Source organism: Chiloscyllium plagiosum, unplaced genomic scaffold (assembly GCF_037043375.1).
Source record: "Chiloscyllium plagiosum isolate Xiang-an unplaced genomic scaffold, Cpla_swu_hap1 HiC_scaffold_1, whole genome shotgun sequence".
Lineage (NCBI taxonomy): Eukaryota > Metazoa > Chordata > Chondrichthyes > Orectolobiformes > Hemiscylliidae > Chiloscyllium > Chiloscyllium plagiosum.
Genome location: NW_028270139.1, coordinates 32,954,425 through 32,981,772, shown reverse-complemented (window position 1 = coordinate 32,981,772; position 27,348 = coordinate 32,954,425). Strand labels below are relative to the sequence as shown.

Below are 27,348 nucleotides of genomic sequence, written 5' to 3'. Positions count from 1 at the left end.
CATTATTTCAATATTACGAATTATCTATTTTTTAGAAAAATTTGGTTTGTACCTTTTTTAAAAATTCAAATTAAGAAAAGTATTTATAAAATGTGTTGGGAACTCCTTTTATGAGCAAGTTTTGGCCTGGAGCATTAGGCAGAAGTTTATGGGGAGGTGAACTGGTGAGGTCATGTAAGTCCAGTTCTTGATGTTTTAGAGCGGTGGAAGCTGATTCATAGTACCCTTGAGGGGATTTGGATATTTACTAAAAAGGGCTACAGGGGAATAATTTGTGGAACTCCATGAATCATCAAATGCCTATAGTCTGCAATTGTGCCATTCAGCCCATTGAATCTGCACCAATCTTCCGAAGAGTATCTCACCCTATCACTGTTGCCCTCCTTTTACCTTGGCTAACCCATCCAGTCTGCACACTCCTGGACATGGCTGGACAATTTACTATGTCCAAACCAACTAATACCTCTTTGGACTGAGAGGAAACTGGAGCACCCAGCAGGAATCTATACAGACATTGTGTGGAGTTTGCACATTCTCACCATCACCCAAGGCTAGAATCGAACCCGGGTCGCTGGTGCTGTGAGGTTTCTAACTGCTGAGCCACTGTAGTGTCCCTGTGATCCTGGATGAACATGGTGCCACATCTTAATAGCAAGATGGTTTAGTTACCATGTGACTTGTTTAGTAAAACAACTTCCATTGTAAGTGTTCATAAATATTATGAGGGGGAAATAAGTCATCATGAGTGTACTAATAGGAGCTAAAGTTTTATGGATGGGAGTGCATAGGAATATAAAATATTTTAATATGCAGAAGTCTGTTGTTATACGTCAGAGGTATGTACTAGCAGGTCAAGGCCTAGTATTCGTGGAAATGTCATGTAAGATAAAGATTAAAAATTATGTAGAATTTCCCAACTTAACTTAGGTCTTTAAAAGATAGATAACAGAATATATGTCAGTTTTCTGTACTTAACAGAAATTTTATATTAATTGCAAGTAATTAGCTTCAAGCTTACATGTAAGCATTTATGAACTGTCAGCATACAACTCAACTAGAAAAACTCTCTAATTTTCTTAAACTCCCCTTCATATAAATGCATGCGCATGCAGCATAGGCATTCTGGATGGATGGAAAATCAGGAAAGCAGTTATGGTTCATGAGGAGGTGGTTCTTGTGATATTTGTGCTGATGAGAATGCTTCTTCTTGGTCTTCCTCCTCTGGATATTTCCTCTGATTTGCCAGAGACACAGGCGTGGCTTGTTCCCTTATTTAAAAAGTCTCTGATTTATCAGTTTACAGCAACTGCTGAAGAAAAGATGATCAGGCTTTCATCAGGTTTAAAGTAGCTTTTTAGTGCAGAAAAGAGGGGGATCTCTACTTGTCGTGCAATCTCTGCCTTCCTTGAACCACTGTTCAAGCTTGCACCAGTGTAAATGGTACTTATGAGTGTCAGCTTCCTTGTTTTTAAAACATGTAGCGATCCTTAGTTTTTTAAAACCATTCTTTGCTTGTTTCAGTCCATAATTTAAAAATGCAGATAAATAAGATGTCTTTCTAGTATACCATACATTTTTTTTTGTGCCAACCTGAAATTGGCCACTGGCTCAGACTACCGTGTTTTCATTAGGTTTTTGATGTATGTGTGGCTGTTTTCTTGTGGCATTGCTCATTCCTCGGAAGTTCATCTTTATTTTTGCCTGTAGAGGTTTTATAAGGTGTCCTAAGTCAATTAAGCAGAAAGGGTTTCTGCTGCAGGAGACTACCAACTTTTAACAATCCATACTATTCCTTTTCTTTTTGAAGTACTTCTGTTGTCATAATTGAGAAAGGTAATAGAATGTTTTTATTTATTGTGAGGGGAATGGAGTACACAAGTAGAGAGGTTTATGCTTCAGTTACACCGAATCCATCAGCTACTTGTACCAATCAGATTTCCATCTGGAGTACTTGTACAGTATTGGGTAACCTTGGGTAAGATTGGATGCAAATGCATTGGTAGCAGTTTTGAGGTTTACTAGACTAATAGCTGTATTGGACCAGTTATATTGAGGAAGCAAAAATAGAAAATGCTAGAGTATTACTCAGCAGGACTGCTCTCATCTCTGGAGAGAAAGCAGAGTTAACTGTTCAGTCCAATGACTCCTCTTCAGAACTAATGGTATGTATGAAAAGGTGGTGTATGCATGCTGAAGACAGAAGGTGAGAGGATAAAGGAATAAGATAAGTGGTGACAGAGCCCAGAGGGAGAGAGAAACAAGCAGGCAAAAATGGATAATGGTAAGCCAGTGTGAAAGAAGAGCTGCTAATTGGGACTATGAGTAGTTGAAAATGGGTTGGTTGTCTTGAAAGTAACCAATTTGACAGGACCTGAGGTGTGGATGAGCAAAGGACATGAAAGTGGTGTTCAGGTTCTAAAATTTATTGAACTCTGATTGTTGAGTTCTTAAGGTAACAGTGTTCTCAAGCAGAAAATGTGATGCTGCGCTTCCACTTTGCACTGAGCCTTGCTGGAGCACTGCTGCAAGCCTGACACAGACAGACAGATATGTTGGTCAGTGACTTTTTTTACCTATCTATGATCCCCATTAGCAACTCTTCTTTGTCCCTGGCTATCATCCCTTTTGTATGCCTAAAACATGCGCAGTCTTCCTCCCACCTGCCCCCTGGGTTCCATCTGAGAAAGTCTATTTCCTTAAAACTTGTCCCTAAACATTTTTAGACTAAAATGTAATGTTGAATGAGAGAACACGTTGGCTGCACACTAGAAAACAGACATGCAGGGAGGCTCAAAAGGCGAGGGGAGGGGAAAACCCAAGTTACGCAGAAGATAAAAACATTTTTTTTTTGAGCCTGCCTGCTTGTCTGTTTTCTAGTATGCAGCCAATGTGTTCTCGAATTCAACATTTACATTTTAGCCTAAATGTTTAGGGATAAGTTTTAAGGTAATAGACTTTCTCACATCTCCACACTTACGTACTCCTTTCTCCCATCCCTCTCCACCTCCCATCTGCTCTTTTTTTTTGTTCCAGCTATTAACAGTTCATAGAATCCCCAACACTGCAGAAATAGGCCACTCGGCCTATTGAGTTGGCACTGATTCTCTGAAGAGCCTCTCGCGTAACCCTAAATGGTTTTTTAAAACCATGCCCATCTATCGACACGACTGGGCAATTTTTAGCATGGCCAATCCACCTAACTGATACATCTTTTGGAGGAAACCAGACCACCTGGCAGAGAACCGCACACACAAGGTGAATGCACAAACTCTACACTGACAGTTGCCTGAGCCTGGAATTGAATCCAGGTCCTTAGTGCAGTGTGGCAGCAGTGTGCTACCCTTAGTTACAAAGAAGGATCACTAGATGTAAAATGTTCCAGAGTGAGTACAGAGGAGGATACAAGAATATCTGGGCTTGAAAATTGTCGGCATGAGGAAAGATTGTATGAGCTCAGGTTATAGAGCAGAGGCTGACAGCTGCCTTTTAATAAAGGTGTACAAATAATGAGTAATGGGGAAGATCTGTTTCCCTGAGGTCAATTACTGAAGACACAAATTTGAGGTGACCAGTAGAAAGAATTCATAGAATCCCTACAGTGTGGAAGCAGGCCATTTGGCCCAACAAGTCCACACCAACCCTTCAAAGAGTATCCCATCCAGACCCATCCCCCTGCCCTATTACTATGCATTTTACCCCTGACTAATCCATCTAACCTACACATTCCTGAATACTATGGGCAATTTTAGCATGGCCAATTCACCTAACCTGCACATCTTTCGACTGTGGGAAGAAACCGGAGCACCAGGAGGAAACCCATGCAGATACTGGGAGAATGTGCAAACTAGCAGCAATTATTTACAAAAATATGGGCCAGATTTGCATTGTGGGATGGGAACCCCTTCACAAGGTGGTCTTGGGCTGAGCCAATGGTCAAATTTCAGTCACAGACACAGAACGGTGAAGGAAACTTGCAATGTGACATGGAGTGCTTCAAATTAGTTGGAGGTGGAACATGCTGAGAAAATCGTACCCCTACCAATAGTGGGAAAACTGTGTATGACTGTTTGTTTGAAAATTTGACCATAGAGTGTCCTAAACTAAGCTGCATTCACTTTTAACTTTTCCCTCTAACAATCACAATTAGCATAATTGTATGTGATGAAGAGCATGTGTTGATCATTTCTCTGAGCATCTAACAGTTATGAAAAACATTAATTTTCCACAGGATTATTTCAAACGCTATCTTTTAATATAAGGAAGAATGTATCTGCGTGTACTTTCAAATGAGGCTAACAAAAATGATTTAGTACATAAATGCCCCAACAATTTTCAACATTAACTCGGAGCAAGGGCAGCTTCTTGAGCCTGCTCTACTGTTTTGATGCGGCCATGGCTGATCTCATTTTGCTCAACCCCACTGCTTGGTTCCATAATGTTTCAACATAATAGCAAATAAAAATCTATCTCCTCTGTAAACTTGTTCAGTGTCATGTCATCCAGCGCATGCTGGGGTAGTGAATTCCAATTCTTCCTTATCTCTCATTTTAAATCTGCCACGCTTGAAATTAAAATTATGACCTCTTGTTCTAGATTGCCCCACAGTGGAAAGATCTGCTCTACTTCTACATTGTCAATCCTCTTTAGCGTCTTATGTAGGCCAATTAGATCTCCTTTCGTTCTTCTAAACTTGAGCCAAAATAGGCTGAATCTCTCCTGCTGCATTGAGAGGACATCTTAAAGGGCTCATCCAGTGAGGCCACATGGGTAGAACTTAAAAATAAGAAAGGTGCAGCCACTATGATGGGGTTATAACTTAAGCCTCCCAATAGCTAGTGGGAGAGAGCGAGAGAGGAACCCGAGAAGAGGTTAAAAAAAATAGAGTTATTGTCGTGGGTGATTTTTAATTTCCTTAATACTGATTGGGACTCCCTTAGTGCCAATCCCTTAGACCAGGTGGAATTTATAAGGTGCATCGAGGAGGGCTTCTTAAAATAATATGTAGGTTGCCCAATGAGGGCAGGGGCCATACTAGAGCACTTACAGGAGGATGAGATTGGCCAAGTGATCAAAGTTTCAGTGGGGGATCATTTTGGGAAACAGTGATCATAATTCCATAAGTTTTTTTTTATCTTTTTGCTTACCCATTTAAAACTGGTCCTCAGATGAAAGGACAAAACTGAGGAAAGGCAAGTCACAATAGGTAGGAACAGGAGAAATTAGATTGGAGCTGGCGTTTCAGCATAAATCTGCATCTGCCATGGGGATTTACGCTGATCCCCTCACTCTTTTTCTCTCTCTTTCTCTTTCTCTTTCTTTCCTTCTCTCTTTCTTTCCTTCTCTCTTTCTTTCCTTCTCTCTTTCTTTCTTTTTCTTTCTCTTTCTCTCTCTTTTTATCTTTCGCTCTCGCTCTCTTTTTCGCACGCTCTCTTTTTCGCGCGCTCTCTTTTTCGCGCTCTCTCCCCGCGCCCTCTCGCACTCTCTCCCCGCGCCCTCTCGCGCTCTCTCCCCGCGCCCTCTCGCGCTCTCTCCCCGCGCCCTCTCGCGCTCTCTCCCCGCGCCCTCTCGCGCTCTCTCCCCGCGCCCTCTCGCGCTCTCTCCCCGCGCCCTCTCGAGCTCTCTCCCCGCGCCCTCTCGCGCTCTCTCCCCGCGCCCTCTCGCGCTCTCTCCCCGCGCCCTCTCGCGCTCTCTCCCCGCGCCCTCTCGCGCTCTCTCCCCGCGCCCTCTCGCGCTCTCTCCCTCGGCAAAGAAGATTAGGAGAATACCGAAGGCATTTTATACATATAAAGGAGCAAGAGGTCAGTTGGGGAAAGTAGGTCCAGTTAAGGACAAAGGAAAGAATTTATGCATGGGGCACAGTAAGTAGGCGAGGTCCTTTTTTTAATATTTTGGAGAAGACTGAGGGCTGGATTTACTTGCATCTGGTAAAAATTTGACTTAAGGATGGTCAGCATGGCTTTGTGAGGGCAAGGCCTTTCCTCATAAATTTAGTCTTTTTTTTTGAGGAAGTATCAAAGATGATTGTTGAGGGTAAGGCTGTGATGCTGTTTACACGAACTTTTTTTGGAAGTATTTGACAAGGTCCTCATGGTAGATTAGCCCAGAAGGTGGGATCCGTGGTGAATTGGTAGATTGGATACAAAATTAGCTTGGTCAGAGAAGATAGAGGGTCATTGTGGAGGAATATTGTCTTACTGGAGGTCTCTGTCCAGCAGTGTTTTACAAAGTTGTTTGTAATAAATCTAAATTTAATTTGGTTGAATATGTTGGTGATCTGATTAGTAAGTTTGCAGATGACATGAAATTATGCAGTTCTGGATAGTGAAAAAAATTGTCAATGCATACAGAAGGATATAGTTGGGAGGAGAATGGCAGATGGAGTTTAATCCAGACATGTGTGAGCTGATGCATTTTGGGAGATCAAATACAAGATCAATGTATCCAGTAAATGGCAGGATCCTTAGGACACTGATAGACAGAGGAATCTTCGGGTGCAAGTCCATCGCTTCCTGCAAGTGGCAGTACAAGTGGGTAAGGTGGTAAAGAAGGCTCCAAAGCATTTTTTTAAAGTTTCTCTGCATTTAGATAATACATAGCCTATTATTCATCTGATCATACCCTCACACTTAATACTGAACTCCATCTGCTAAATTTTGGCTCATTTCAGCTATTCAATCCCTATTCATTGGTAAGTTTCTTATTTCTTCTTTGCAACTCACTTTCTCATTAATTTTAGTGCATCTGCAAATTTGACTGTCATACATTCTATCCCTGCATCCAAGTCTTTAGTGGGATTGTAAATAGTTATATCCGATGTCCAAATCCTCTGCTACCCCACCACTTGTCAACCAGAAAATACCCATTTGCTTTTCTGACTCTATCCTATCCTGCATTCCAATTAACATATTACCCCAAAACCTATGTGTTCTTACCTTCTGTACTAAGCTTTTGAGCAGCAAGTTATCAAATGCCTTCTTGGTCCAGATATACTACATCTAAAGGACCCCCATTATCCAATTTGCTTGTTAGATCTTTGAACAAAGCTGAAAATGTGTTGCTGGAGAAGCGCAGCAGGTCAGGCAGCATCCAGGGAACAGGAGAATCGACGTTTCGGGCATAAATCCTTCCTGAAGAAGGGCTTATGCCCGAAACGCCGATTCTCCTGTTCCCTGGATGCTGCCTGACCTGCGCTTCTCCAGCAACCCATTTTCAGCTCTGATCTCCAGCATCTGCAGACCTCACTTTCTCCTCAAAGATCTTTGAACAAACCTAGCAAATCAGTCAAACGTGATTTACCATTCATAGAACCATGCTGACTTTGAATTGCAAATGTCACATTACAACTTCATTTAATTATAGATTCTTAACAACTTCCCAACAAAAGAAGTTAAACTAACTGATCTAGAGTTTCCTACTTTCTGCGCCCCCTCGTTTTGAATAAGGACATTATAGCATTTTTCGAGAATCTTTCCAGAATCCAGGGAATTTTGCATTCATCATCACTGTTGCCACTTCGTTTTTAAAACTCTAGGTTTTAGGCCATCTGGCCCTGGGATTTGTCTGCCTTTAATCCCAATGGTTTGTTTAGTATCTTTTCCCTGTATCATCTTCCTTTTCTATAAATGCTGTCTAACCTGTTACTATTGGAATGGGAAAAACAATCGTTTACCCTTCAATTTTTAATGTAGTGTATTCTAAAAGGTACTAACCACAAAGCAGCAAAGAAAGCTGATTTTAGCTATTTGTGATACTGTTAATTTGCCAATAGATTTTAGCACTGCTTCATTGTTCTTTACTGCTGGATAGGACATCCGAAAGAGTTGTGCTTCAATTGTGTGCTGAGCAGGAAGTTGCTGCACTTCTGTAATGTTACTGAATCTAACACTTTTTTTAGATAAGCTGTGTTGTTGTCATTTGATGGGATTTAAGGAAATACTTGCTCGTCCAGAAACTATTGAGTGCCTGAGACTTTCTGCCCCGTTTGTTATTTTGAGGTGGAAATCCTCAACCTCATCAAAAGAAATCTTGAACCTGCACCTGAAGTGCAAGAACCTGGAAGGCTTGTGGAGTAGGTACTAGAGGGCATGGGTTTAGGGTGAGAGGGGAAAGATTTAAAAGGGAGCTAAGGTGCGACGACTTGATGCAGAGGGTGGTGCCTGTATGGAATGAGCTGCCAGAGGAAGTGATGGAGGCTGCTACAACTAGAACATTTTAAAAGGCACCTCGGGTATATGAATATGAAGAATATGGGCAAAGTGCTGGCAAATGGGACTAGATTAATTTAGGATATCTGGTTGGCATGGCCGAGTTGGACCATAGGGTCTGTTTCCATGCTGTAATCTCTATGCCTGTAATCTGAATGGTGGCTAGTTTATTCAAATGGGTTAAATGACCTTTTTCTCTGCTGTGACCTTTCTATGATTCAAGTTTTTTTTCCCTTCGAGGGTTGTGAATCTAGGGAGCACTCATCCCCAAAAATGTGGTGGATACAAAGTCTTTGTATGTTTTTGAGGCCGAAAGGGATAAATTCTGGGGTAAGCAAGTGGGTGAAAGATTTTCTGGGCTAGTCAGGAGTGTGGATTTGTGGTTACAATTAGATTGCCATTTCATGGCTAAAGCAGGCTTAAAGAGCCGAATGTCATCCTTCTGCCCCTTGTTTGTATGTTCTCCATCTGAATTTTCAACACGGTTTCCGTAGGTTAACTAGGTTTTAACTAGGTTAAAATGCATTCGCACACAGTTGGTTTGGTTTTATGCACATCATACTATGATGAATACCCAGAGCATCAGTTTCAATATTGTATTTTTAATGCCCATCCAAATCATCGGAATATGTTAAGAACACAAATGAATCCAGAACTAATATGTCAGGTGCATCACTTCCAAACCAAATAACTCCTTTTTCTGTCATCCTAGTGGATTTTATTTTCATTGATATACACCGACAGCTAATTGTTTGGTTTTAATGTGTTTTGTGTAAGGCATCTTTGTCAATCTCTTCTGAAAATCTTTGTTGTATAGATAGCAGGATAATATAGTCACTATACAAAATATTTGAGAGAGCTGTACAGAATTATTGGGAACATTTGTTGAACAGTTTCAAGGTGTTGAACAAGGAGATTGTTCCCTTTTAGAGCAATATTACAGGCGATCGAAAGGAAATAAGATCAGACAACTGTGTGCAGAGATAACAACATATTAAGTTTAACTATTTTCTTCAAGTTTCTATGGGTTTGTTAAAATCTTAACCATCCTGCTCTTTTCACTCCTGCATCCTCCAGTTTCTTCTTCAATGATCTTGTACATTGTTCAATATTGTCTGTAATTTTGATTAGAATTTTTCTGTTACGCTGTGCTCTCTCGTGCCGAGGTAATTTCTGTTTTCATTGAAATTTGTTTTTTTTTTCCAAACTGCAGCTTTTATAGAGGGCATTGCATCATGTGTTGCAAGCATATCCTGATTTTTAAATTTTGGGAAACAAAGCATTAGAAGTGCATCCAGCCTTCAGGGCTTGATTAGTTTGTGTTTTGAACATTAATAAGTGAACATCTCCATTTCCAACTTAATTAATTTATGCTTTTCAGTACTGCCCACTGTACTTGACTAAACCTATTGAATCAAGGCACAAAAGCACAGTGTCTCAAATCTGGCTGTCTGAATGTGGGGCTCTTTTCTTCTGTTCTATGCATCAATTTTAATTGAGTGAAGTTTTCAACAAAAAAGCTTGCATGGATAATTCAACTGGCTGTGCATTGGTGCAGGATGCCTCCAGCTTAGTTAAAAATCACACAACACCAGGTTATTGTCCAACAGATTTAGTTGGAAGCACACTAGCTTTCGGAGGGTCGCTCCTTCATCAGGCGGTAGTGGAGGTCTCAATCCTAACACAGAATTTATAGCAAAAATTTACAGTGTGATGTAACTGAAATTACACATGGAAAAATTGATTGTCTGTTAAGCTTTTTATCTGTTAGAATACTGTGATAATTTCACTTCTTTCGTGTGTAAATCACAAAACCTTTTTTTTTATATTTAAAAGTTGCATTCTCGAGTTAGCTGTTAACAATGGTGATAGCTAGACAATATGTTGAAGGTGTTGCCCCCCTGTGTTCTCTGTGTATGACCCGATGTTTAGATTGATTCTAATCTAAAAAGTGAGATAACTGAGGTTTACGCGAATTCATGCAGTTTTTGAGCCAAGTACAATGTAACCCTGCAAGTACAAAGTCACCCCACAAAATGTGTGTGTGTGTATAGTGCAATGGTGGTCACCTGCAATGTGACATGAACACAAAGTCCCGGTTGATGCCCTCCCTATGGGTACCGAACTTAGCTATCAGCCTCTGCTCGGCCACTTTCCTCTGCTGCCTGTCCCGAAGTCCACCTTGGAGGATGGTCACCCGAAGGTCCGAGGCTGACTGTCCTGGACCACTGAAGTGTTCCCCAACTGGGAGGGAACCCTCCTGTCTGTTGATTGTTGTACGGTGCCCATTGATCTGTTGTCGTAGCCTTTACTCGGTTTCCCCAATGTACCATGCCTCAGGGCATCCTTGCCTGCATTGTATAAGATAGACAACGTTGGCTGAGTCACATGAGTACCTGCCATGTACAAGGTGGGAGGTGTCCCCACGCGTAATGATGGTACCTATGTCCACACTCTGACACGTCTTGCAGTGCCTACCGTGACAGGGTTGTATGGAGTTGTCCTGAGAGCCAGACAGATTGCTACGAACAATGATCTGTTTGAGGTTTGGTGGTTGTTTAAAGGCAAATAGTGGAGGTGTGGGGAAGGTCTTGGTGAGGTGCTCATCCTCATTGATAATGTGTTGCAAGTCACGAAGAACATGGCGTAATATTTCAGTTCCTGGGAAATACTGAACAACGAAAGGACCCTGTCGGTTGTAGCACGTCTGTCTCCTGAGGAGGTCATTATGGTTCCTTGCTGTGGCACGTCGGAGCTGGCGGTTGATGAGTTAGGCATTGTACCCTGTTCTTGTGAGGGCATCCCTGAGTACTTCCAGGTGTCCGTCACGTTCCTCCTCCTCTGAGCAGATCCGGTGTAGGCGAAGGGTATGTCCATAGGGGATGGCTGTTTTAATATGTTTTGGGTGGAAGCTGGAGAAGTGTAGCATTGTGAGGTTGTCTGTGGGTTTGCGGTAGAGTGTGGTGCTGTGGTGTCCATCCTTGATGGAGACGCATGTGTTCAAGAATGAGACAGATAGCTGAGAGTAGTCCGTGGTGAGTTTGATGGTGGGATGAAACTTGTTGATGTCACTGTGTAGTTTTATCAGTGACTCCTCGCCATGGCTCCAGAGGAAGAAAATGTCGTCAATGTACCTGGTGAACAATGTTAGTTGGAGATCCTACGTAGAGAAGAAGTCTTGTTCGAACTTGTGCGTAAAAATATTGGCATATTGGGGTGCAAATTCGGTCCCCATGGCTGTTCCGTGTGTCTGGATGAAGAACTGGTTGTCAAAGGTGAAGACGTGATCAAGGATAAAGCGGATGAGTTGTAGGATGGTGTTTGGAGATTGGCAGTTGTTGGTGTTGAGTACTGAGGCTGTTGCCATGATGCCATCATTGTGGGGGATGCTGGTGTAGACTGCGGAAACGTCCATTGTGACTAGGAATGTTCCCGGTTCAACTCTCCAAATCAGTCCAGCTTAGTTCACTGCTTTCTAGACTGGCCTGTCACAGGTGCTCCCAAGTGACACCTGATCCCACCTGACTTTCTTTGTCCCAAATTGCCAGCCTAAAAACGAGCAATGGTGGCAGTGCTGCATGGATAATTTCGTCCCTGACATTGGTTCCTAAGGTTGTTGGATTTGAGGGATCTATCTGCATGGCCTAACTCCTCCTCTTCACTTCAATTCTGTTCCTCTCACAATACAATCTCTTGATTTTTTTTTTACATGCTTTGTTAACCAGGGTACAACTTTTTAATGATTTTGGTTGCTTTGTATCCTGCCATCCTGTTTCTGTATCCCACTTAGACATGCCCCTTCCAAGTGGTAAGTAACTTTTTTATTTTTTTTTTGCTGCCAAATTGTAGCGCCTTACATTTGTCTATACTGAACTTCATTTGTTAATTGTTTGCTCGTTCTGCAAGTTTACTCAAGTCCTTTTTTTTTTGTCATTTTGCAGTACTATTCTGTTTGGATGTTCCCTTTTTTAGTTTCTGTAAATTTAGAAATTGTGTTTTTGATTTGATGTCATTTATGCACAGCTAAGTTCAGCATTCGTTTTTATCAAACCCCTTGTCCCACCTTCTGCCACTCCTGAGTAACTACCCTTTTACTCCCATTCTCTGAATTGTTTGCTGACTGGAGGGTGAATTATTCTGCAACATGTTCCTTGACTTTACATTCTCTGACACTTTATTCTTCTGCTTATCATTGGTACCTATTGAAGCCCTCTTGGAAATCCACAAATTATAGTTGGTGCGTAACCACTATCTACACTGTCTTATGTTCTCAATTTAAGAAGGTTGATCAAGCAACTTTTTTTTTTTCTTTTTTTTTTAGTTGCAATCCATGCTGACTATTCACATTGTAATGACTGAAATACCAACCTACGCTAAACGATGGAAGGGGAAGATTTAGAAAGAATACTCATTGACAACAATGAGCATTGACACGATTGAGCGAGCAATTAACAAATGAAGTTCGCTGTACAAACAGGACAGTCTTCATTTGAACCAGAGGGGTACTAATATATCCTGGGTAGGAAATTTGCTGGTGCTATTCTAGCTCAGCAAGGGGATGGGAACCTGAGGTTTAGTTGCAGTGCACTGGAGGATGAGAGTAGGGAGGACAGGGACAGGATTTCCAGGTCACAATGTGCTGGCAGACAGCAAACTGGTTTGAAGTATCTGAAAGAAGGTAGGTGAGCTTGCAGCATGGATAGGTACATGGGACTTCGATGTTGTGGCCATTTCGGAGACCTGGATAGAGCAGGGTGAGGAATGGATGTTGCAGGTTCCAGAGTTTAGATCTTTCATTCAGAACAGGCAAGGTGGTAAAAGAGGAGGAGGTGTGGCCTTGTTAGTCAAGGATTGTATAACGGTGGCTGAAAGAACGTTTTGACGAGGACTCGTCTCCTGAGGTAGTGTGGGCTGAGGTTAGAAACAGGGGAGGAGAGGTCACACTGCTTGGAGTTTTTTATAGGCCTCCGCAGAGTTCCAGGGAGGTGAAAGAGAGGATTAGCAAAACTCTTTTGGGTAGGAGTGATAGGAACAGGGTGGTCATTATGGGGGACTTTAACTTCTCCAACATTGACTGGAAATGCTATAAATCTAGTACGTTGGGCAAAAACTGAACCATTCAATGTGTACAGGAGGGTTTCCTGACACAGTATGTCGAAGGGCCGACAGGAGAGGCCACACTGGATCTGGTGCTTGGTAATAAACCAGGCCAGTTGTTTGATTTAGTTGCAGATGAGCTCTTTGGAGAGAGTGACCATAATTCAGTTACGTTTAATTTAGTGATGGATAGGTACATGCCACAGGTCAAGAGTTACGATGGGGCAAGGGCAATTATAATGTGATTAGACAAGAATTGGGATGCATAGAATGGGGTAGCAAAATGCAGGGGATGCAGACCATGGAAATTTGGGGCTGGTTTAAGGAACGGATATTGCATGTCCTTGATAGGTATGTCCCAGTCAGGCAGGGAGGAAGTGATAAGGTACAGAACCATGGTTTACTACAAAAATTATATCTCTCGTTAAGCCTCCTCCTGCTTATGTGTTGATGAGGCAAGATGGTTCAGAAGGGGCGATGGAGAGTTACAGATCAACTAGGAAGGATTTAAAGAGTGAATTAAGAAGAGCAAAGAAAGGACACGAGCAGTCTTTAGCAAATAGAATAAAGGAGAACCCTAAAGCTTTCTATAGATACGTGAGGAATAAAAGAATGACTGACTAGGTAGGAATAGGGCCAGTCAAAAACAGAAGTGGGAAGTTGTGTGTGGACCCTGTGGAGATCGGACATTTCTCATCGGTTTTCACTCAGGAAAAGGAGAATATTGTAGAGGGGCAGAATGAGGTACGAGATATTAGACTCAAGGTTTGAGGTTAGTTATGAAGAGGTGTTATCAATTCTGGAAGGAGTGAAAGTAGACAAGTCCACTGGGCCGGATGGGATTTATCCGAGGATTCTCTGGGAAGCTAGGGAGGAGATAGCAGAGCCTTTGGCTTTGATATTTGAGTCTTCATTGTCTACAGATTTAGTACTAGAGGACCGGAGGATTACAAATGTTCAAGAAGGGCAGTACAGACGACCCAGGTAATTACAGAGCAGTGAGCCTTACTTCTGTAGGAAAGGTTTTGGAAAGGATTATAAGAGCTAAGATTTATAATCATCTACAAGTAACAGTTTGATTTCAGACAGTCAACATGGTTTCGTCAAGGGCAAGCCATGTCACTCAAACCTCATTGAGTTTTTTGAGAAGGTGACCAAGCATGTAGATGAGGGTAGGGCAGTTGATGTGGTATACATGGACTTCAGTAAAGCATTTGATAAGGTTCCACATGGTAGGCTCTTGGAGAAAATGCAGAGGCATGGAATTGAGGGTAATTTAGTAGTTTTGGATTAGAAACTGGCTTTCTAAAAGGAAGGCATTGAGTGGTGGTTGATGGAAAATATTCAGCCTGGAGTCCGGCTAGTGGTGTGCCACAAGGATCTGTTATAGGGCCACTACTGTTTGTCATTTTGTAAATGACTTCGATGCAGGCATAGGTGATGGATTAGTAAATTTTGCAGATGACACTAAAGTCAGTGGAGTAGTGGACGGTTTGGAAGAATGTTACAGATTGCAGGGGGACTTAGATAAACTGCAGAATTGGGCTGAGATGTGGCAAATGGAGTTCAATGCAGCTAAATATGAGGTGATACACTTTGGGAAGAGTAACAGGAAGGCCGAGTACTGGATCAATTGTAAGATTCTTGGTAGTGTGGATGTGCAGAGAGATCTTGGAGTCCATGTACATAGATCCCTGAAAATTGCCACCCAGGTGGATAGTGCTGTTAAGAAGGCGTACACTGTGTTAGGTTTCATTCATAGATGGATTGAGTTCCAGAGCTGCAATATGATGCTGCAACTATACAAAATGCTAGTGCGGCCACACTTGGAATAATGTGTACAGTTATAGTCACCATATTTTGGGAAGGATGTGGAAGCATTGGAAAAGGTGCAGAGGAGATTTAACAGGATGTTGCCTGGTCTGGAGGGAAGGTCTTCTGAGGAAAGGCTGGAGACTTGGGTGTGTTCTCATTGAAAAGAAGAAGGCTAAGAGGGGATTTGATAGAGACATACAAGATGATCAGAGGATTAAATAGGGTAGACAGTGAAAGCCTTTTTCCTAGGATGATGACATCAGCTTGTACAAGGGGCACAACTACAAATTGTGGGGTGATAGATTTAAGACAGATGTAGAGGCAGGATCTTTACACAGAGAGTGGTAAGGGCATGGAATGCCCTACCTGCTAATGTGGTCAACTCCGCCACATTAGGGAGATTTAAACAATCCTTAGATAAGCACATAGATGATGATGGGATCGTGTCGGGGGACGAGCTGAGAATAGTTCACAGGTCAGCGTAACATCGAGGGCCGAAGGGCCTGTTCTGTGTTCTAAGACCAAGGAATCCATTTGGCTTATTGAGTTCATATGTGATCTCTGGGGAAAGTCCCAATCAGTTCTGTTCCTGCAATCAAACCTACACAGATTTGGATTTTCACAAGTCCCTAAGTCATTTCCTTCTGAAATTCTTACTTGTCTCTGCTTTCATCACCATCATTAACATAAAGTTACAGGTCATTATTACTTGCTGCAATGTTTTTAAAAAAAAACCTCCCTCTCCCTTTCCCTTAAACATTTCTTCTCCAAAACAGTTAAATCTGTGTCCCCTAGTTCTTGTGCTATCAACAAATGGGAGCAGCTTTTCTTTGTCTACTTTTAAAAAAAAAATTAATTTGTCATAACCTTGTAACTCTCAATCAGATCTCTCCTCAACTTGCTTTGATCCAAAGATGGCATCTTCAATTTTCCAATCTAATCTTGTAGCTAAAATCCCTTTTAGTCCTGGATCAATTATGCTAAATTTCTGGGACATCTCGAGCATCTTCTCATCCTTCCTTAACTATGGTGACCAAAACAGGATGCAATACCTAGTTGAGCCTAACCAAAGTAAGTTAAAGTCAAGTTTCAACATAACTCCCATGCTTTTGTGCACTTACTTCCATTACTGAAGCCCAACATTGCATGTACTTTGCTAACTACTCTCCCAACATGGCCTCCCATCTTCAAAGGTCAATCCCCATGAAACTTTAAATCCCTGTGTTCCTGAACATTCTTTAGAATTGTGCCATTAAGTCTGTATTGTTTTTCCTGTCTCCCAATCAAAAATAGCACTTTGCCATTTGTCTGTATTTATTCCAACTGTCTGTCTGATATGCTCATTCTCATTGTCTGCCACACTTCAAATTTGGCATCCTTAATAAATGTGAAAATATTACTCCTTATTCCAATATATTGTCACTTCTAAGGTATTTTAAAAAAGTGGTCCTGGCACAGAACCTTGACTTGATGTACCTATTGTGTAGTTGAAGAATGTGGTGCTGGAAAAGCTCAGCCAGTCAGGCAGCATCTGAGGAGCTGGAGAATGGATATTTTGAGCATAAGCCAAAAACTTCATTTCTGATGAAGGGCTTATGCTTGAAACAACATCTGATTCCTGCTGCTTGACTGCTGTCTGACCGGCTGTGCTTTTCCAGTACCACACTCTCCTACTCTGATCTCCGGCATCTGCAGTCCTCACTTTCTCTTTAGTACTTATTATGCAGCCTGTAAATGCTCAAGTAATCTTTTATCTTCTCCTCTTGTCTTTGCTTGAGGATATTTTAAAAAGAAATCAATACTATTTAAATATTTGAGTAAGTTTGAGGTCATACTTCAATTTGTGGTTCTGCAAATGTTCATTTAAAATCACTGAACCAAATGTAACCCTAACAGTGTCACTTGCTGATTACCAGCTACAAGCAAACTGGAAAGTTTTTGCATTTTTCACTATATTTCTTCATAAAGTGCAGTTTGCTCTGTTATGTTGATGAGATTTTTTTCTCCCCCAGAATTCCATAGGAATGCCAAAGGAAAAATATGATCCAAAAGATCTACAAAGAATATATGCAATCATGTCATTAGAAGAAGCAGCCAATGGGAAGAAAACACACTGGGCAGAATTAGAAATCTCGGGTAAGTAGATGTAACTGTTAAAATGCTGCTATCTTTTTCTTCGTTCGATGAGAGCTTTTAGCTATTTGCAGTTTCCATTCAAGTTGAAATACAGGAAGTGAATTGTTGTGTTTGTTGTACCCCCTCTTCTTTCAGGATCATTTGGCATTCTGTTACTTGTTGTGCCAGAGTTCTTTCTCTCCTCGCTGTTTATTTTTCAAGCTTTGACAATTCTACTGATTTGAAATATATGGCTTTTAAACTGTAACCTCAGTTTTGGAGAGTGACCTAATTGCATCTGTGTCTGGTGTTTAACAGTATATAATAGAGTCCCAATCTTCTAGTAAACTCATTGTACTTTAGAATCTGTTGCTTTGCATATGTGTAGCCTGTCAAATGAGTTGGCTGGTATACTTGACCGAAATCATATCATGACTAGTCGGTTTGCTACTGCCTCAGAGCATCACTTAGTGCTGGTCTTGAGGATAAAGTCAACTTTTTATGTTCCATGTGTTACCAATAGCTGTGCAAACCTGCACTATGCAAGATGCCACAAGATATGCCAGCATTCAACTTTAACACATGGCTTGGGTTTAGTCATGAAAGGTGACCACTTGAGCAAGATACTGAAAGATTGTCAACATTCTTTGAACTGTACCAGATCAAGTTTGAGGAGGGGAAGAAAGAGTTAGAGGAAACAAAACTTGTAAACTTTTAAGTACCATCCAGTGGATCAAATCTTGACTGCAGATTGGCACATCTCTCTCCATCATTTGAAATCTGATTCTAATCAGCGGGTTGTTGCCGGCAGTGGTAGTTTACCTGCCTCTGAGCCAGGAGGCCTGAGTTCAATTCCCACCTAGTCTAGTGGTAAGTAATAGTATCTATGAATGGATTGATTTACAAAATATCTACAAGTAAGCAATAAAGGCCTTTTGTGATACAGTGATTCAATCAGAAGGCCTGGGTTTAAATCCTGCCTGCTCCAGAGAATGGTGTGATAGCTCTGATTAGAAAATGCATGCAACTGAAGTGCATCGCCTGAGTGGCACAGTGGTAATGTCCCTACCTCTGCACCAGAAGGCTTGGGCTCAAGTCCCACATGTTTGAAAGACACAACACATCTGAACAGGGGTTGTTTTGAAAAATGCTCGACAGGCATGTTGTAGTATTTGGGAGAGTCCTTGCGTGTGAGTCAGAAAACTGGGTTCAAGGCCAACATGTCCCAGTTATGTGATTTGATTTTAAAATAACAATATCTTTGCTCAGCTTCACCCTTCTACTGAAGGTAGAGAAGGAACAAATAAGGGGAAAGAAAATTCATGTGGCACAGTGGTAGAGGCCTGAGTTCAAGTCTCACAGCTCCAGAGGTGTGTTATAACATCTCTAAACACAGATTGAATAGAAAAACAATTAGTCTAATAGTTGCTAAATTGAAAAGAGGTTTGACCAACTTTTTAAGATACGTTAAATGTACTAGCAACTACCGAAGAGGACTTTTATGATGCAGTGGTAGTGCCCCTGCCTCTGGGTCTGAAGGCCTGGGTTCCCACCTACTTTGAAGTGTGTTGTAACATGTTCAATTTCAGAAAATACCTGCAAGTGAGCAATAGTTGACTTAAAACAACCTGATGAGTAACTATTATGATTCAAGCCCCAGGTTACCATTCTTTGCATCAAACAGATGAGGACACTGGTCTAATATTTTGTTCTGTAAATGTGGATTAATTGTAGATCCTGTGGCACTGTTCCTATTACCAACTTACCTTGTGATAATGTTGGCTTTGCAAGAATTAATTGTTAAAATTTGACATGCATTCAGTAGGTACAATGTTATTGATTTTATACGTTTTGGAAATTGCTTCTATTTTAACTCCTTTACTTGAGCTGGCTGCTGTGTTTTATTGGTGGCACTTGCCGCCCAGTGCATCAGAAAGTGATGGTTTTGCATTGATGTTCTCCATCCTTATGAATGCAGGAATCCCCTCTGTTGCATGATTTCAACAATCAATAACTCTGATGTTTGTGCTTTTGGTAAAGTTAATGTTAGCAGAACGTTTTTGTTCTCGACCTAATAAAGGTACCATGACCGCAATGGAGAAACCTAGTAGATTACAAATGCTGTCTCAATCTTTTTAAAGAGGCTTCAAAGTCAATTACATAAGCGTTCACCACTCTAGAATTCCAATAGGTATTTGGCAAAAAAATTTCCTGTGCAGTCAAGATATGCAGCAATGTTTTCAAATTCCTTTTCCCTATGCAGGTAAAGTGAGGAGCTTGAGTACTTCATTGTGGTCTTTAACACACTTGACTGTACTACACCTGAAGGACAATAATCTTGCACGCATTCCACCTGATATTGCCAAGCTCCATAATCTAGCTTATTTGGATCTATCCTCTAATAAATTGCGCAGTTTACCAGCTGAGCTTGGAAACATGGTGTCACTCAGGTAAGTGATTTTAAAGATCAATTTCTAACAAACGCTTCAATTATTGCAAATTAGAAGTTCTCACGAGTTTCATCAGAACCATTCTTCTCAAATATCCGCTGAAGTGTTTACCTTTTTGAGATCATTACTTTTCCTGAATAGTTTTTCAACAGTTTCAACCTAACATCAGCAATTGCACATTTACAAGCACAATCGTGACAAACAAAATTGTCTAACTTCATGACTGATGCAACCACAACAGTTCTGCTGTTAGTCCTCTGCTCTCTAACTTTTAGCAAACAACATTTTGAGTTTAAAATGCCTATTTTTGTTTTCGGATTCCACCCTGGCTTTTCCACTTTATCTCTTTTGTAGTATGTTTTATCCCCACACTTGTGTGACATTTGTGTTCATCTAATTGTGACCTCTTGAACATCTAAAACTTTAGTGCCCCCACCAACAGTGGCTCCAGTTAACTAGCATCTGCGCATTAATTCCAATACTGTTCCTCTTTGCCCCTCTCAATTTTTGTTTTTGTCCTTCTTTGAAACATTCCTTAACACCTTTTTCTCTTTTGATCAGCCTTCCAGTTATCTGACCTAATATCTGAGTGTTATTTGTATAGCATATTTTAAACAAAATAGTGTTTCTGAGGATGTGCATTAGACTTTAATCTATGCTGTGCTTTTTTAAAATGTGATTTTATTAATAAAGGTTGTCTTTAGGATATTTTAAATCACTATCTTTAGATTTATGAGTGGATAATTTAAAAAGTGAAGGCAATTTTAATGTTTCAAATGCGCCTATTGCCCTGACTGATGATTAAAATGCAGGCTTGATTTATCTGGTTTCTGGCTACTTATGGTTTGGAGAGGGGATTAGTTTTCTTCTTCTTCTATTACAGTTTCTTATCAAAAGATATTTAAATGAAACTATTCCAATTTAGAAGCCCCAGGAAATTATTGATGCCATGTGGCATGCTGAAGCCCAACAAATTGACTCCGTATTGGCATCCAGGAAGTCTGGAACCTCCGGAGATCACGGAGGATATTTCTCTCAACACTGTCTTGACTAAAGGCACTATAACTGCTTTATTCTCCATTTTTGCACTCTGGCTTATTGGGAATGAGGGATGTTCTTGGAACCTCTTCCCATTAATGTCTGAATGTTCACTGTTATTCTGGCATAAAGCCTGATGTGACAACAATGCAAGATGCAATGAAACTTGAGGATTAAATCTCAAAGAATTTTTTTTTTTTCTCCTGCACATCCATGGGATTGGAGGCATCTCTTCAAATCCTGGATGAATACATCATAAAACAACATTCTTGGGAAATGCATGACTGTTAAACATACCAAGTACTGATTCAAAAGTTGCCAAAATTGCTAAGAAATCTAAGCTTCCAAACTGATTTCGTTTTTTTTTTTGGTATCGTACGTCATAAAATTATTTCATGACATCCAGAGCTTTCTAGGTATAAAAATTTGACTCCTTTGATATCTGAAATAAATTTATCTGACTTTATGGAATTCCAACTTTGAAACGGAGAACAATTGCATTATCATTTTCACAACTAATTATGTTTTTTTTCTGTTAGGAGATTTGAAGTCCATTTTTTTAGCTAGGATGATCAGGACAAGAGGACAGTGCATGAGAGGAAATATTATAGGAAAGTAAAATATCTAAGTTCAGGAAGAATAGAATTGGAAAACCTGTTGGGTTGTTTTGAAGACTGGCTTTGGTGTAAATGAATTTTATTGAATATTTATTTTCATTTAGCCTGTGTTGACAGCAAACATCCTTCATTTTAAATGACAAAAACTGAAATATTTTATTGATGTTGAATTGAAAATGTACTGTTTACTATAATTTAGACATGACACTAGTGCATAATAGTAATAGAAACTGTTCTTCAGTTTGAAAACACAATTGTTTGGCTATCAGTGGCCCAAATCACACTCCAACAATACAATCTGGTTTGTGTATGAAGCCTTTTCTAACTTGTGGCTAGAAAACAACAATCACAAAATGTAGCTTCCAAATCTTCTTTTTGTTCCAACACCAAATTGGATTGATTCCTTTTTAACATCGCAAATAATACTGAACTGGTTCTCAAAGCAATGCTATGATATAAACGCGGAGAACATCTTGAGTGAGCTGTTTTTGGAGATTCAGGCATAACATTAGATGAATATTTTGATGAGCTACAAATGTATAAAGGCATTTATCAAACAACAGAAAAAGTAGAGGAACTCTGATCAAGGCATCTTGTGCAACTTTCTCTATCCCTTGACTAAGTAGTCTTGCAGATCATTTGAGTCATCAGTGGATAAGGATGTGTCAAGTGCACGATCTATATTAATAAAGATCTGTGTTAACCTCCAATCAAATTAAACTTTTTTTTTCAAATGCATTAATGACTGCATCAATGGAGGTGAGATCTAATTTTAAGTTGCTGCATATGTTTAGTACTCCGAGACTTGTTGGTATTGGCATCAATTATAACCGCTTGAGCCTGGATGGATTTGAAGGTTGAACATCATGTTAGAAATGTCTCCGCTGACGTCCAACTTACCACCCAGTGCATCCATAAATCTGGTATTTCCCTCTGGCAGCCATGTGTCCCAAAGCTGACAGAGCTTTGGTTCTGATCATTCAGATGCTACCACAGATAAGGGAGACCTCCGGAAAGCATATTCGAAAGTAGAAGTGGATCCTGATGGAATTTGGCCATTTCTGCAAACTTGTGTCGCATGAAAAACATCTGCCAGTCATTCTTCCCAAGTTGTATGTCTGAAGGAAAGAAAGCTTGGTAACACTCCACTGTTCAGAAACCGAACTAGTACATCTATCAATTTAGGGTCTAACAACAGGAAGCTGAGTATGGCTGCACACAGGCACTTAATCACCTTTTAACATGAAACTCCGAACTATGTCAAATAAATCACTTCTTTTTGTCTCACATGCAATTGCTGATGTTTTCAAAGGATTGAATCAAAATGATTAGTCAGTACTTTTTTAAGGTAGCAATCATCAGTTGTTTTGTAACCAGAATCCTGTTCAGCTTTCAAAATAAGCAGTGATTTTCATCTACAGCCCTGTCCAGTTTGGCTAGGCTTCCTCAGCAATGCTGTTTTTAAAAAATAAAAATCCTTAATATTTCAAGTATTCGTGAAAGCCTGAAGCTGATTTGGTAAGGAATACATCTACCCCGAGCTTATCAAAACATTTTTTGCATACTTTTTATCCTGAAATATTTCCAGAGAGGGCTCATTGACAATTAACTGCCATCACTCTCGCCTCCAATTGGATCCCTGATCATGTGATTGTTAGAGTAAGCTGAAAGGACAGTCTTTGTGACCATGTTTTGCAGAGCCAGTACCAGTGGTTCTAACCTAGTGTTCAATTTGGTTGTGAAGGGTAATTCTAAATAGAAAAGAACAAACACTGTTGTCACATTGGCACAAAACAGCTTAGTGTGAAGGGGTGACTAGTTTTGGCACATAGATTTGAGCACTGCAGCCATGAAGCCAGATCATATAATCTTTATGGTCCATTGATTTTATTAACTCTATATTATTCATGTCATGTGGCATGCTGAAGCACAACAAATTGACTCCATCCTGGCATCCAGTAAGGTTGGAATCTCCGATCATGTAGGATATTTCTCTCTGTCTTGACTCAAGGCACTTTATAGCTGTTTTATTCTCGATTCTTGCACTCTGGCTTGTTGGGAATGAGGGATGTTCTTGGAACCTCTTCCCATTAATGTCTGAATGTTCACTGTTATTCTTGATTGGAAGTGATCAGACAGATCAACAGAATAGGCAGAAGTGCAGATGCTGGAGATTAGAGTCAAGCTTAGAATGGTGCTGGAAAAGCACAGCAGGTCAGGCAGCATCCGAGGAGCAGGAATATCCATGTTTCAAGCAAATGCCTGAATGAAGGGCTTTTACCCGAAACATCGATGTTTTTTTTTCTTTTTTTTTTCTTTTTTTTCCTTGCTCTTCGGATGCTGTGCTGACCTGCTGTGCTTTTCCAGATCTACAGAATATCCTATCTGGCTGCTTGTAGTTTAGGGTATATTACTTTTGGTGTTTAGTATAACTATATATTATACATGGGTTGGTTACAGCACAGGACTGTCTTGAGAAGCTTGTCACTGTTGTAAAATTTAAACGTCAAATTCTGTAATCATGTCAAATTTATCATTTAGAAACTGGTCGCAGGGAGGCAATAACCTAGTGGTATTATTGCTGGATTATTAATCCAGCGTCCCAGTTGATGTTCTGGGAAGCCAGATTCAAATCTTGGTATAGCAAATGATGGAATTTGAGTTCAGGGTATGTTTTTTAAAAAAAACCTGGAATTGAGAATCTAATGATGACCATGAATTTGTTGTTTGTCAGGCGAACCCATCTGATTCACTAATGTCCTTTTATAGGAAAGGAAACCACCATTCTTATCTGGTCTGGCCTACATGTGACTCCAGACCCACAGCAATGTGGTTGACTCTTAACTATCCTCTGAGATGGGCAGTAAATGCTAGCCTAGCCAGTAATGCTCTCATCCTGTGAGTGAATCTTTTTGAAAAAAATTTCAAAATGGTGGCTCTTTTAAAAACTAAAACCAAGATCAATCGTAAATTCTCATGTATTTAAAGCAAAATTATTATTGTTAGTCGAGTGTGGATATAACTTGTTGTGAACATGATCAGGTGATGCTCTTGTGCTTTAAACTTTGTCCTTTAAAGCTGTCATAAGGAGAGAGATATTGGTTGAATATCTCTGATAACAGAACTATTTTCTACTTTTTGTTGTTAAAGGAAGGTCTCTTATATTAAGATTTTTTTAAAAATCTGTACAGCTGGAAAAAAGTTCTACGTTTTAAGCATTTTTTTCTTTTTCTGCAGGGAATTGCTTTTAAATAACAATCTGTTACGGGTTTTGCCTTACGAACTAGGAAGACTGTTCCAGTTACAGACCCTGGGTTTAAAAGGTCAGGGCTAATTAGTATTATTATGCATATTAATGACCCTCTCTTGCATTTCTGACAACTTCTGGAAGTTTACTGATGGATTTCTTGATTCCTTTTCCCCTCCCCCCCCCCTCACAAGCAATACCATAATTTTAAGTGTAACATGTGTTGGCCACTCCAAATGTTTGTGACTTTTGAGGAGACTTTTGCTTTCAAAGTAAGGGTCCAGATGTAATTGAATATATTTTCATAGCTCCTTGTTAGGTGTAAGTTTGCCATGTAATGTCTGATAAAAGATATCTTTTAAAAGTGCACAGTTCACACAATGACTTGAGTAGCAGTGTTTGTCCCTGTTAACTTGTTTTGGCTACTCAAAGTATATTTTTGTCTCTTTCAAATTCCCCCCCCCCCCCAAAAAAAAAACCCTTGTTTCAATTTTAGTTATTGATGGAAGATGTTCATTTGAAGACTTCTCAAATTTAGTTCTTTTAAGTGTTTTTCAATGTTTGTGAAAGAATGTCTGTGTTATTATTGACATACACTTGAGGATCCAAAGCTTAACTTACAATGGCTTTGTTAGAGGAAACAAGTAGGAGAAGGGGTAGGCCATTTGAGTTCATGAGTCTGCACTGCTGTTCAACATTAATTTACAGTTGATCAGATTATGGCCATCCTTTTCCTGCCCCCTCTCCCAAGCCTCCTTTTGATTTCTTCCTTGTCTATCAAAAATATGTTGAACAACCTGGAATATTCAATGACCCATCCTTAATTACGGAGGTCAAGCATTCCAAAGGCTAATGACCCACTGAAGGAAGAAATTCCTTCTGCTCTCAGTGTTAAATTATACGTCCCTCTTTATTTTGTATTTGTTCCACTAATTAGAGAGTGAAATTATGCTGTCGGTGCTAAGCACAGGCAAGAGGGACCAATTTAATTTGGGGAAACCTGGTCAGCATGGACAAAGTCAGACCAAAGGGCCTGTTTTTGTGCCTTTTGACTCTGACATAAGTTAACAAGTACGACATCAGAAATCACAAGCTAGTAGTTCAGCAAATTTTATAAGAATACAAAATTGATTTTGTGATATATTGTGTTTGCGGTGTGAACATCAAGCCCAGAATGGTTTCCTCAAACAGTAACTGCATTATGATATTGCACTGATTTGATTGAAGTTACTGGATGTGAGCTCAAATATAAGAAATATGTTTACACATCAGTGCGAGAGGTCACATGCTGCTTTTGAAGAAAAAAATATTTGTTCCCTTGCTTTTAGATTGCTGGCCCTCCTCCACTGTGTGGGCGGCACGGTGGCACAGTGGTTAGCACTGCTGCCTCTTAGCGCCAGAGACCCGGGTTCAATTCCCCGCCTCAGGTGACTGACTATGTGGAGTTTGCACATTCTCCCCGTGTCTGCGTGGGTTTCCTCTGGGTGCTCCGGTTTCCTCCCACAGTCCAAAGATGTGCAGGTCAGGTGAATTGGCCATGCTAAATTGCCCGTAATGTTAGGTAAGGGATAAATGTAGGGGTATGGGTGGGTTGCGCTTCAGCAGGTCAGTGTGGACTTGTTGGGCCGAAGGGCCTGTTTCTACACTGTAATGTAATCTGTTTTTAAAAAAAAAACAGATTGCCCAGTTGTTTTGGCAAATCACGGATTTCTGTCAAGTTTTTGTCAGTACTACTTGTTTTTAATTTACTATTTTTTGTGAAAGTAACATCAATTAATGTTTGATTTTATTCCTGTCTGTACTTTGGGGGACTTTCATGGCCTTTTCTCAGCTCACCTTATTGGCTGAGCTGAAATTGGGGAATTAATTTTGTCAAAATGTACTGATGTCAAATTTTATCATTGAGTGCAACAAACTCGTATTGTATTGTTTTATGATTATGTGGCAATGAGTCACCTTGTGTAAGATATGAAAATACGCAATTCTAATGTTTTGTTCTGGTGACAGGCAATCCTTTGTCACAGGATATTTTGAACCTCTATCAGGAACCAGATGGAACAAGAAAGCTACTGAACTACATGCTTGACAATTTAGCAGGTATTTTGTGAGCTCCTTCCATTTACTATATTAGCAAGGTTTTGTTATGACTACTTCCAGTTGTTTCCAAAACCATGATGTGAAAGTGGAGGCGTTGTGATGGACAAAGTCAGGCACATGACACCAGGCTATTGTCTAACAGGTTTATTTAAAATCACAAGCTTTCATAGTGCTGCTCCTTTAAATAAATTTTAAATAAATCTGTTGGTCTATGATCTGGTGTCATGTGACTCTGACTGTCAAAAATAATGTTTAATACTTGTAGTTTCTATTTTAAAAAAAAACTTCTTAAAATGCAGCCTCTCAGAAAAAGAAAATTTGTGTTCCAGTGTATTGTCTTTTTATTTTTTTGTTTGATCTATTGGTATTTCTTACAGGTTAACAGAGCCACAGACTAGACATAATTATGTCTTGCATTCGTCTTTCTCTCCCACTGTCGATTTTGTCATTTTCTGCTTTCCCACAACTTTAATTTTTTACCCCAAATAAACTCTCTAAGTGGGTGACACTAGCAAAGTGAACTTTTACTTCACAGTACATGTTTGTCCTTGAAGCTGGCTGTGAGATCTGAGGCCATTTCAGAGGAGAGTTCAAGTTAATTGTATTGCTGTTGGTTTGGAAACATACAGGCAAGGAATAGCAAATTTTCTTCCCCAAAACACAAGAAT

At 40.2% G+C, this 27,348-nt stretch overlaps 1 protein-coding gene across 1 annotated transcript in view; it reads left to right on the top strand.

Moving 5' to 3' along the window:
- Positions 1-27,348, top strand: part of cnot6l (CCR4-NOT transcription complex, subunit 6-like) — a 94,533-nt gene that overhangs the window by 26,243 nt on the left and 40,942 nt on the right. The window contains exons 2-5 of the mRNA XM_043696480.2: positions 17,129-17,252; positions 19,495-19,681; positions 24,574-24,659; positions 26,591-26,680. Coding sequence (XP_043552415.1) covers positions 17,141-17,252; positions 19,495-19,681; positions 24,574-24,659; positions 26,591-26,680 — 475 coding nt within the window. The 5' untranslated portion in view covers positions 17,129-17,140. The remainder of the gene's footprint in view (positions 1-17,128; positions 17,253-19,494; positions 19,682-24,573; positions 24,660-26,590; positions 26,681-27,348) is intronic.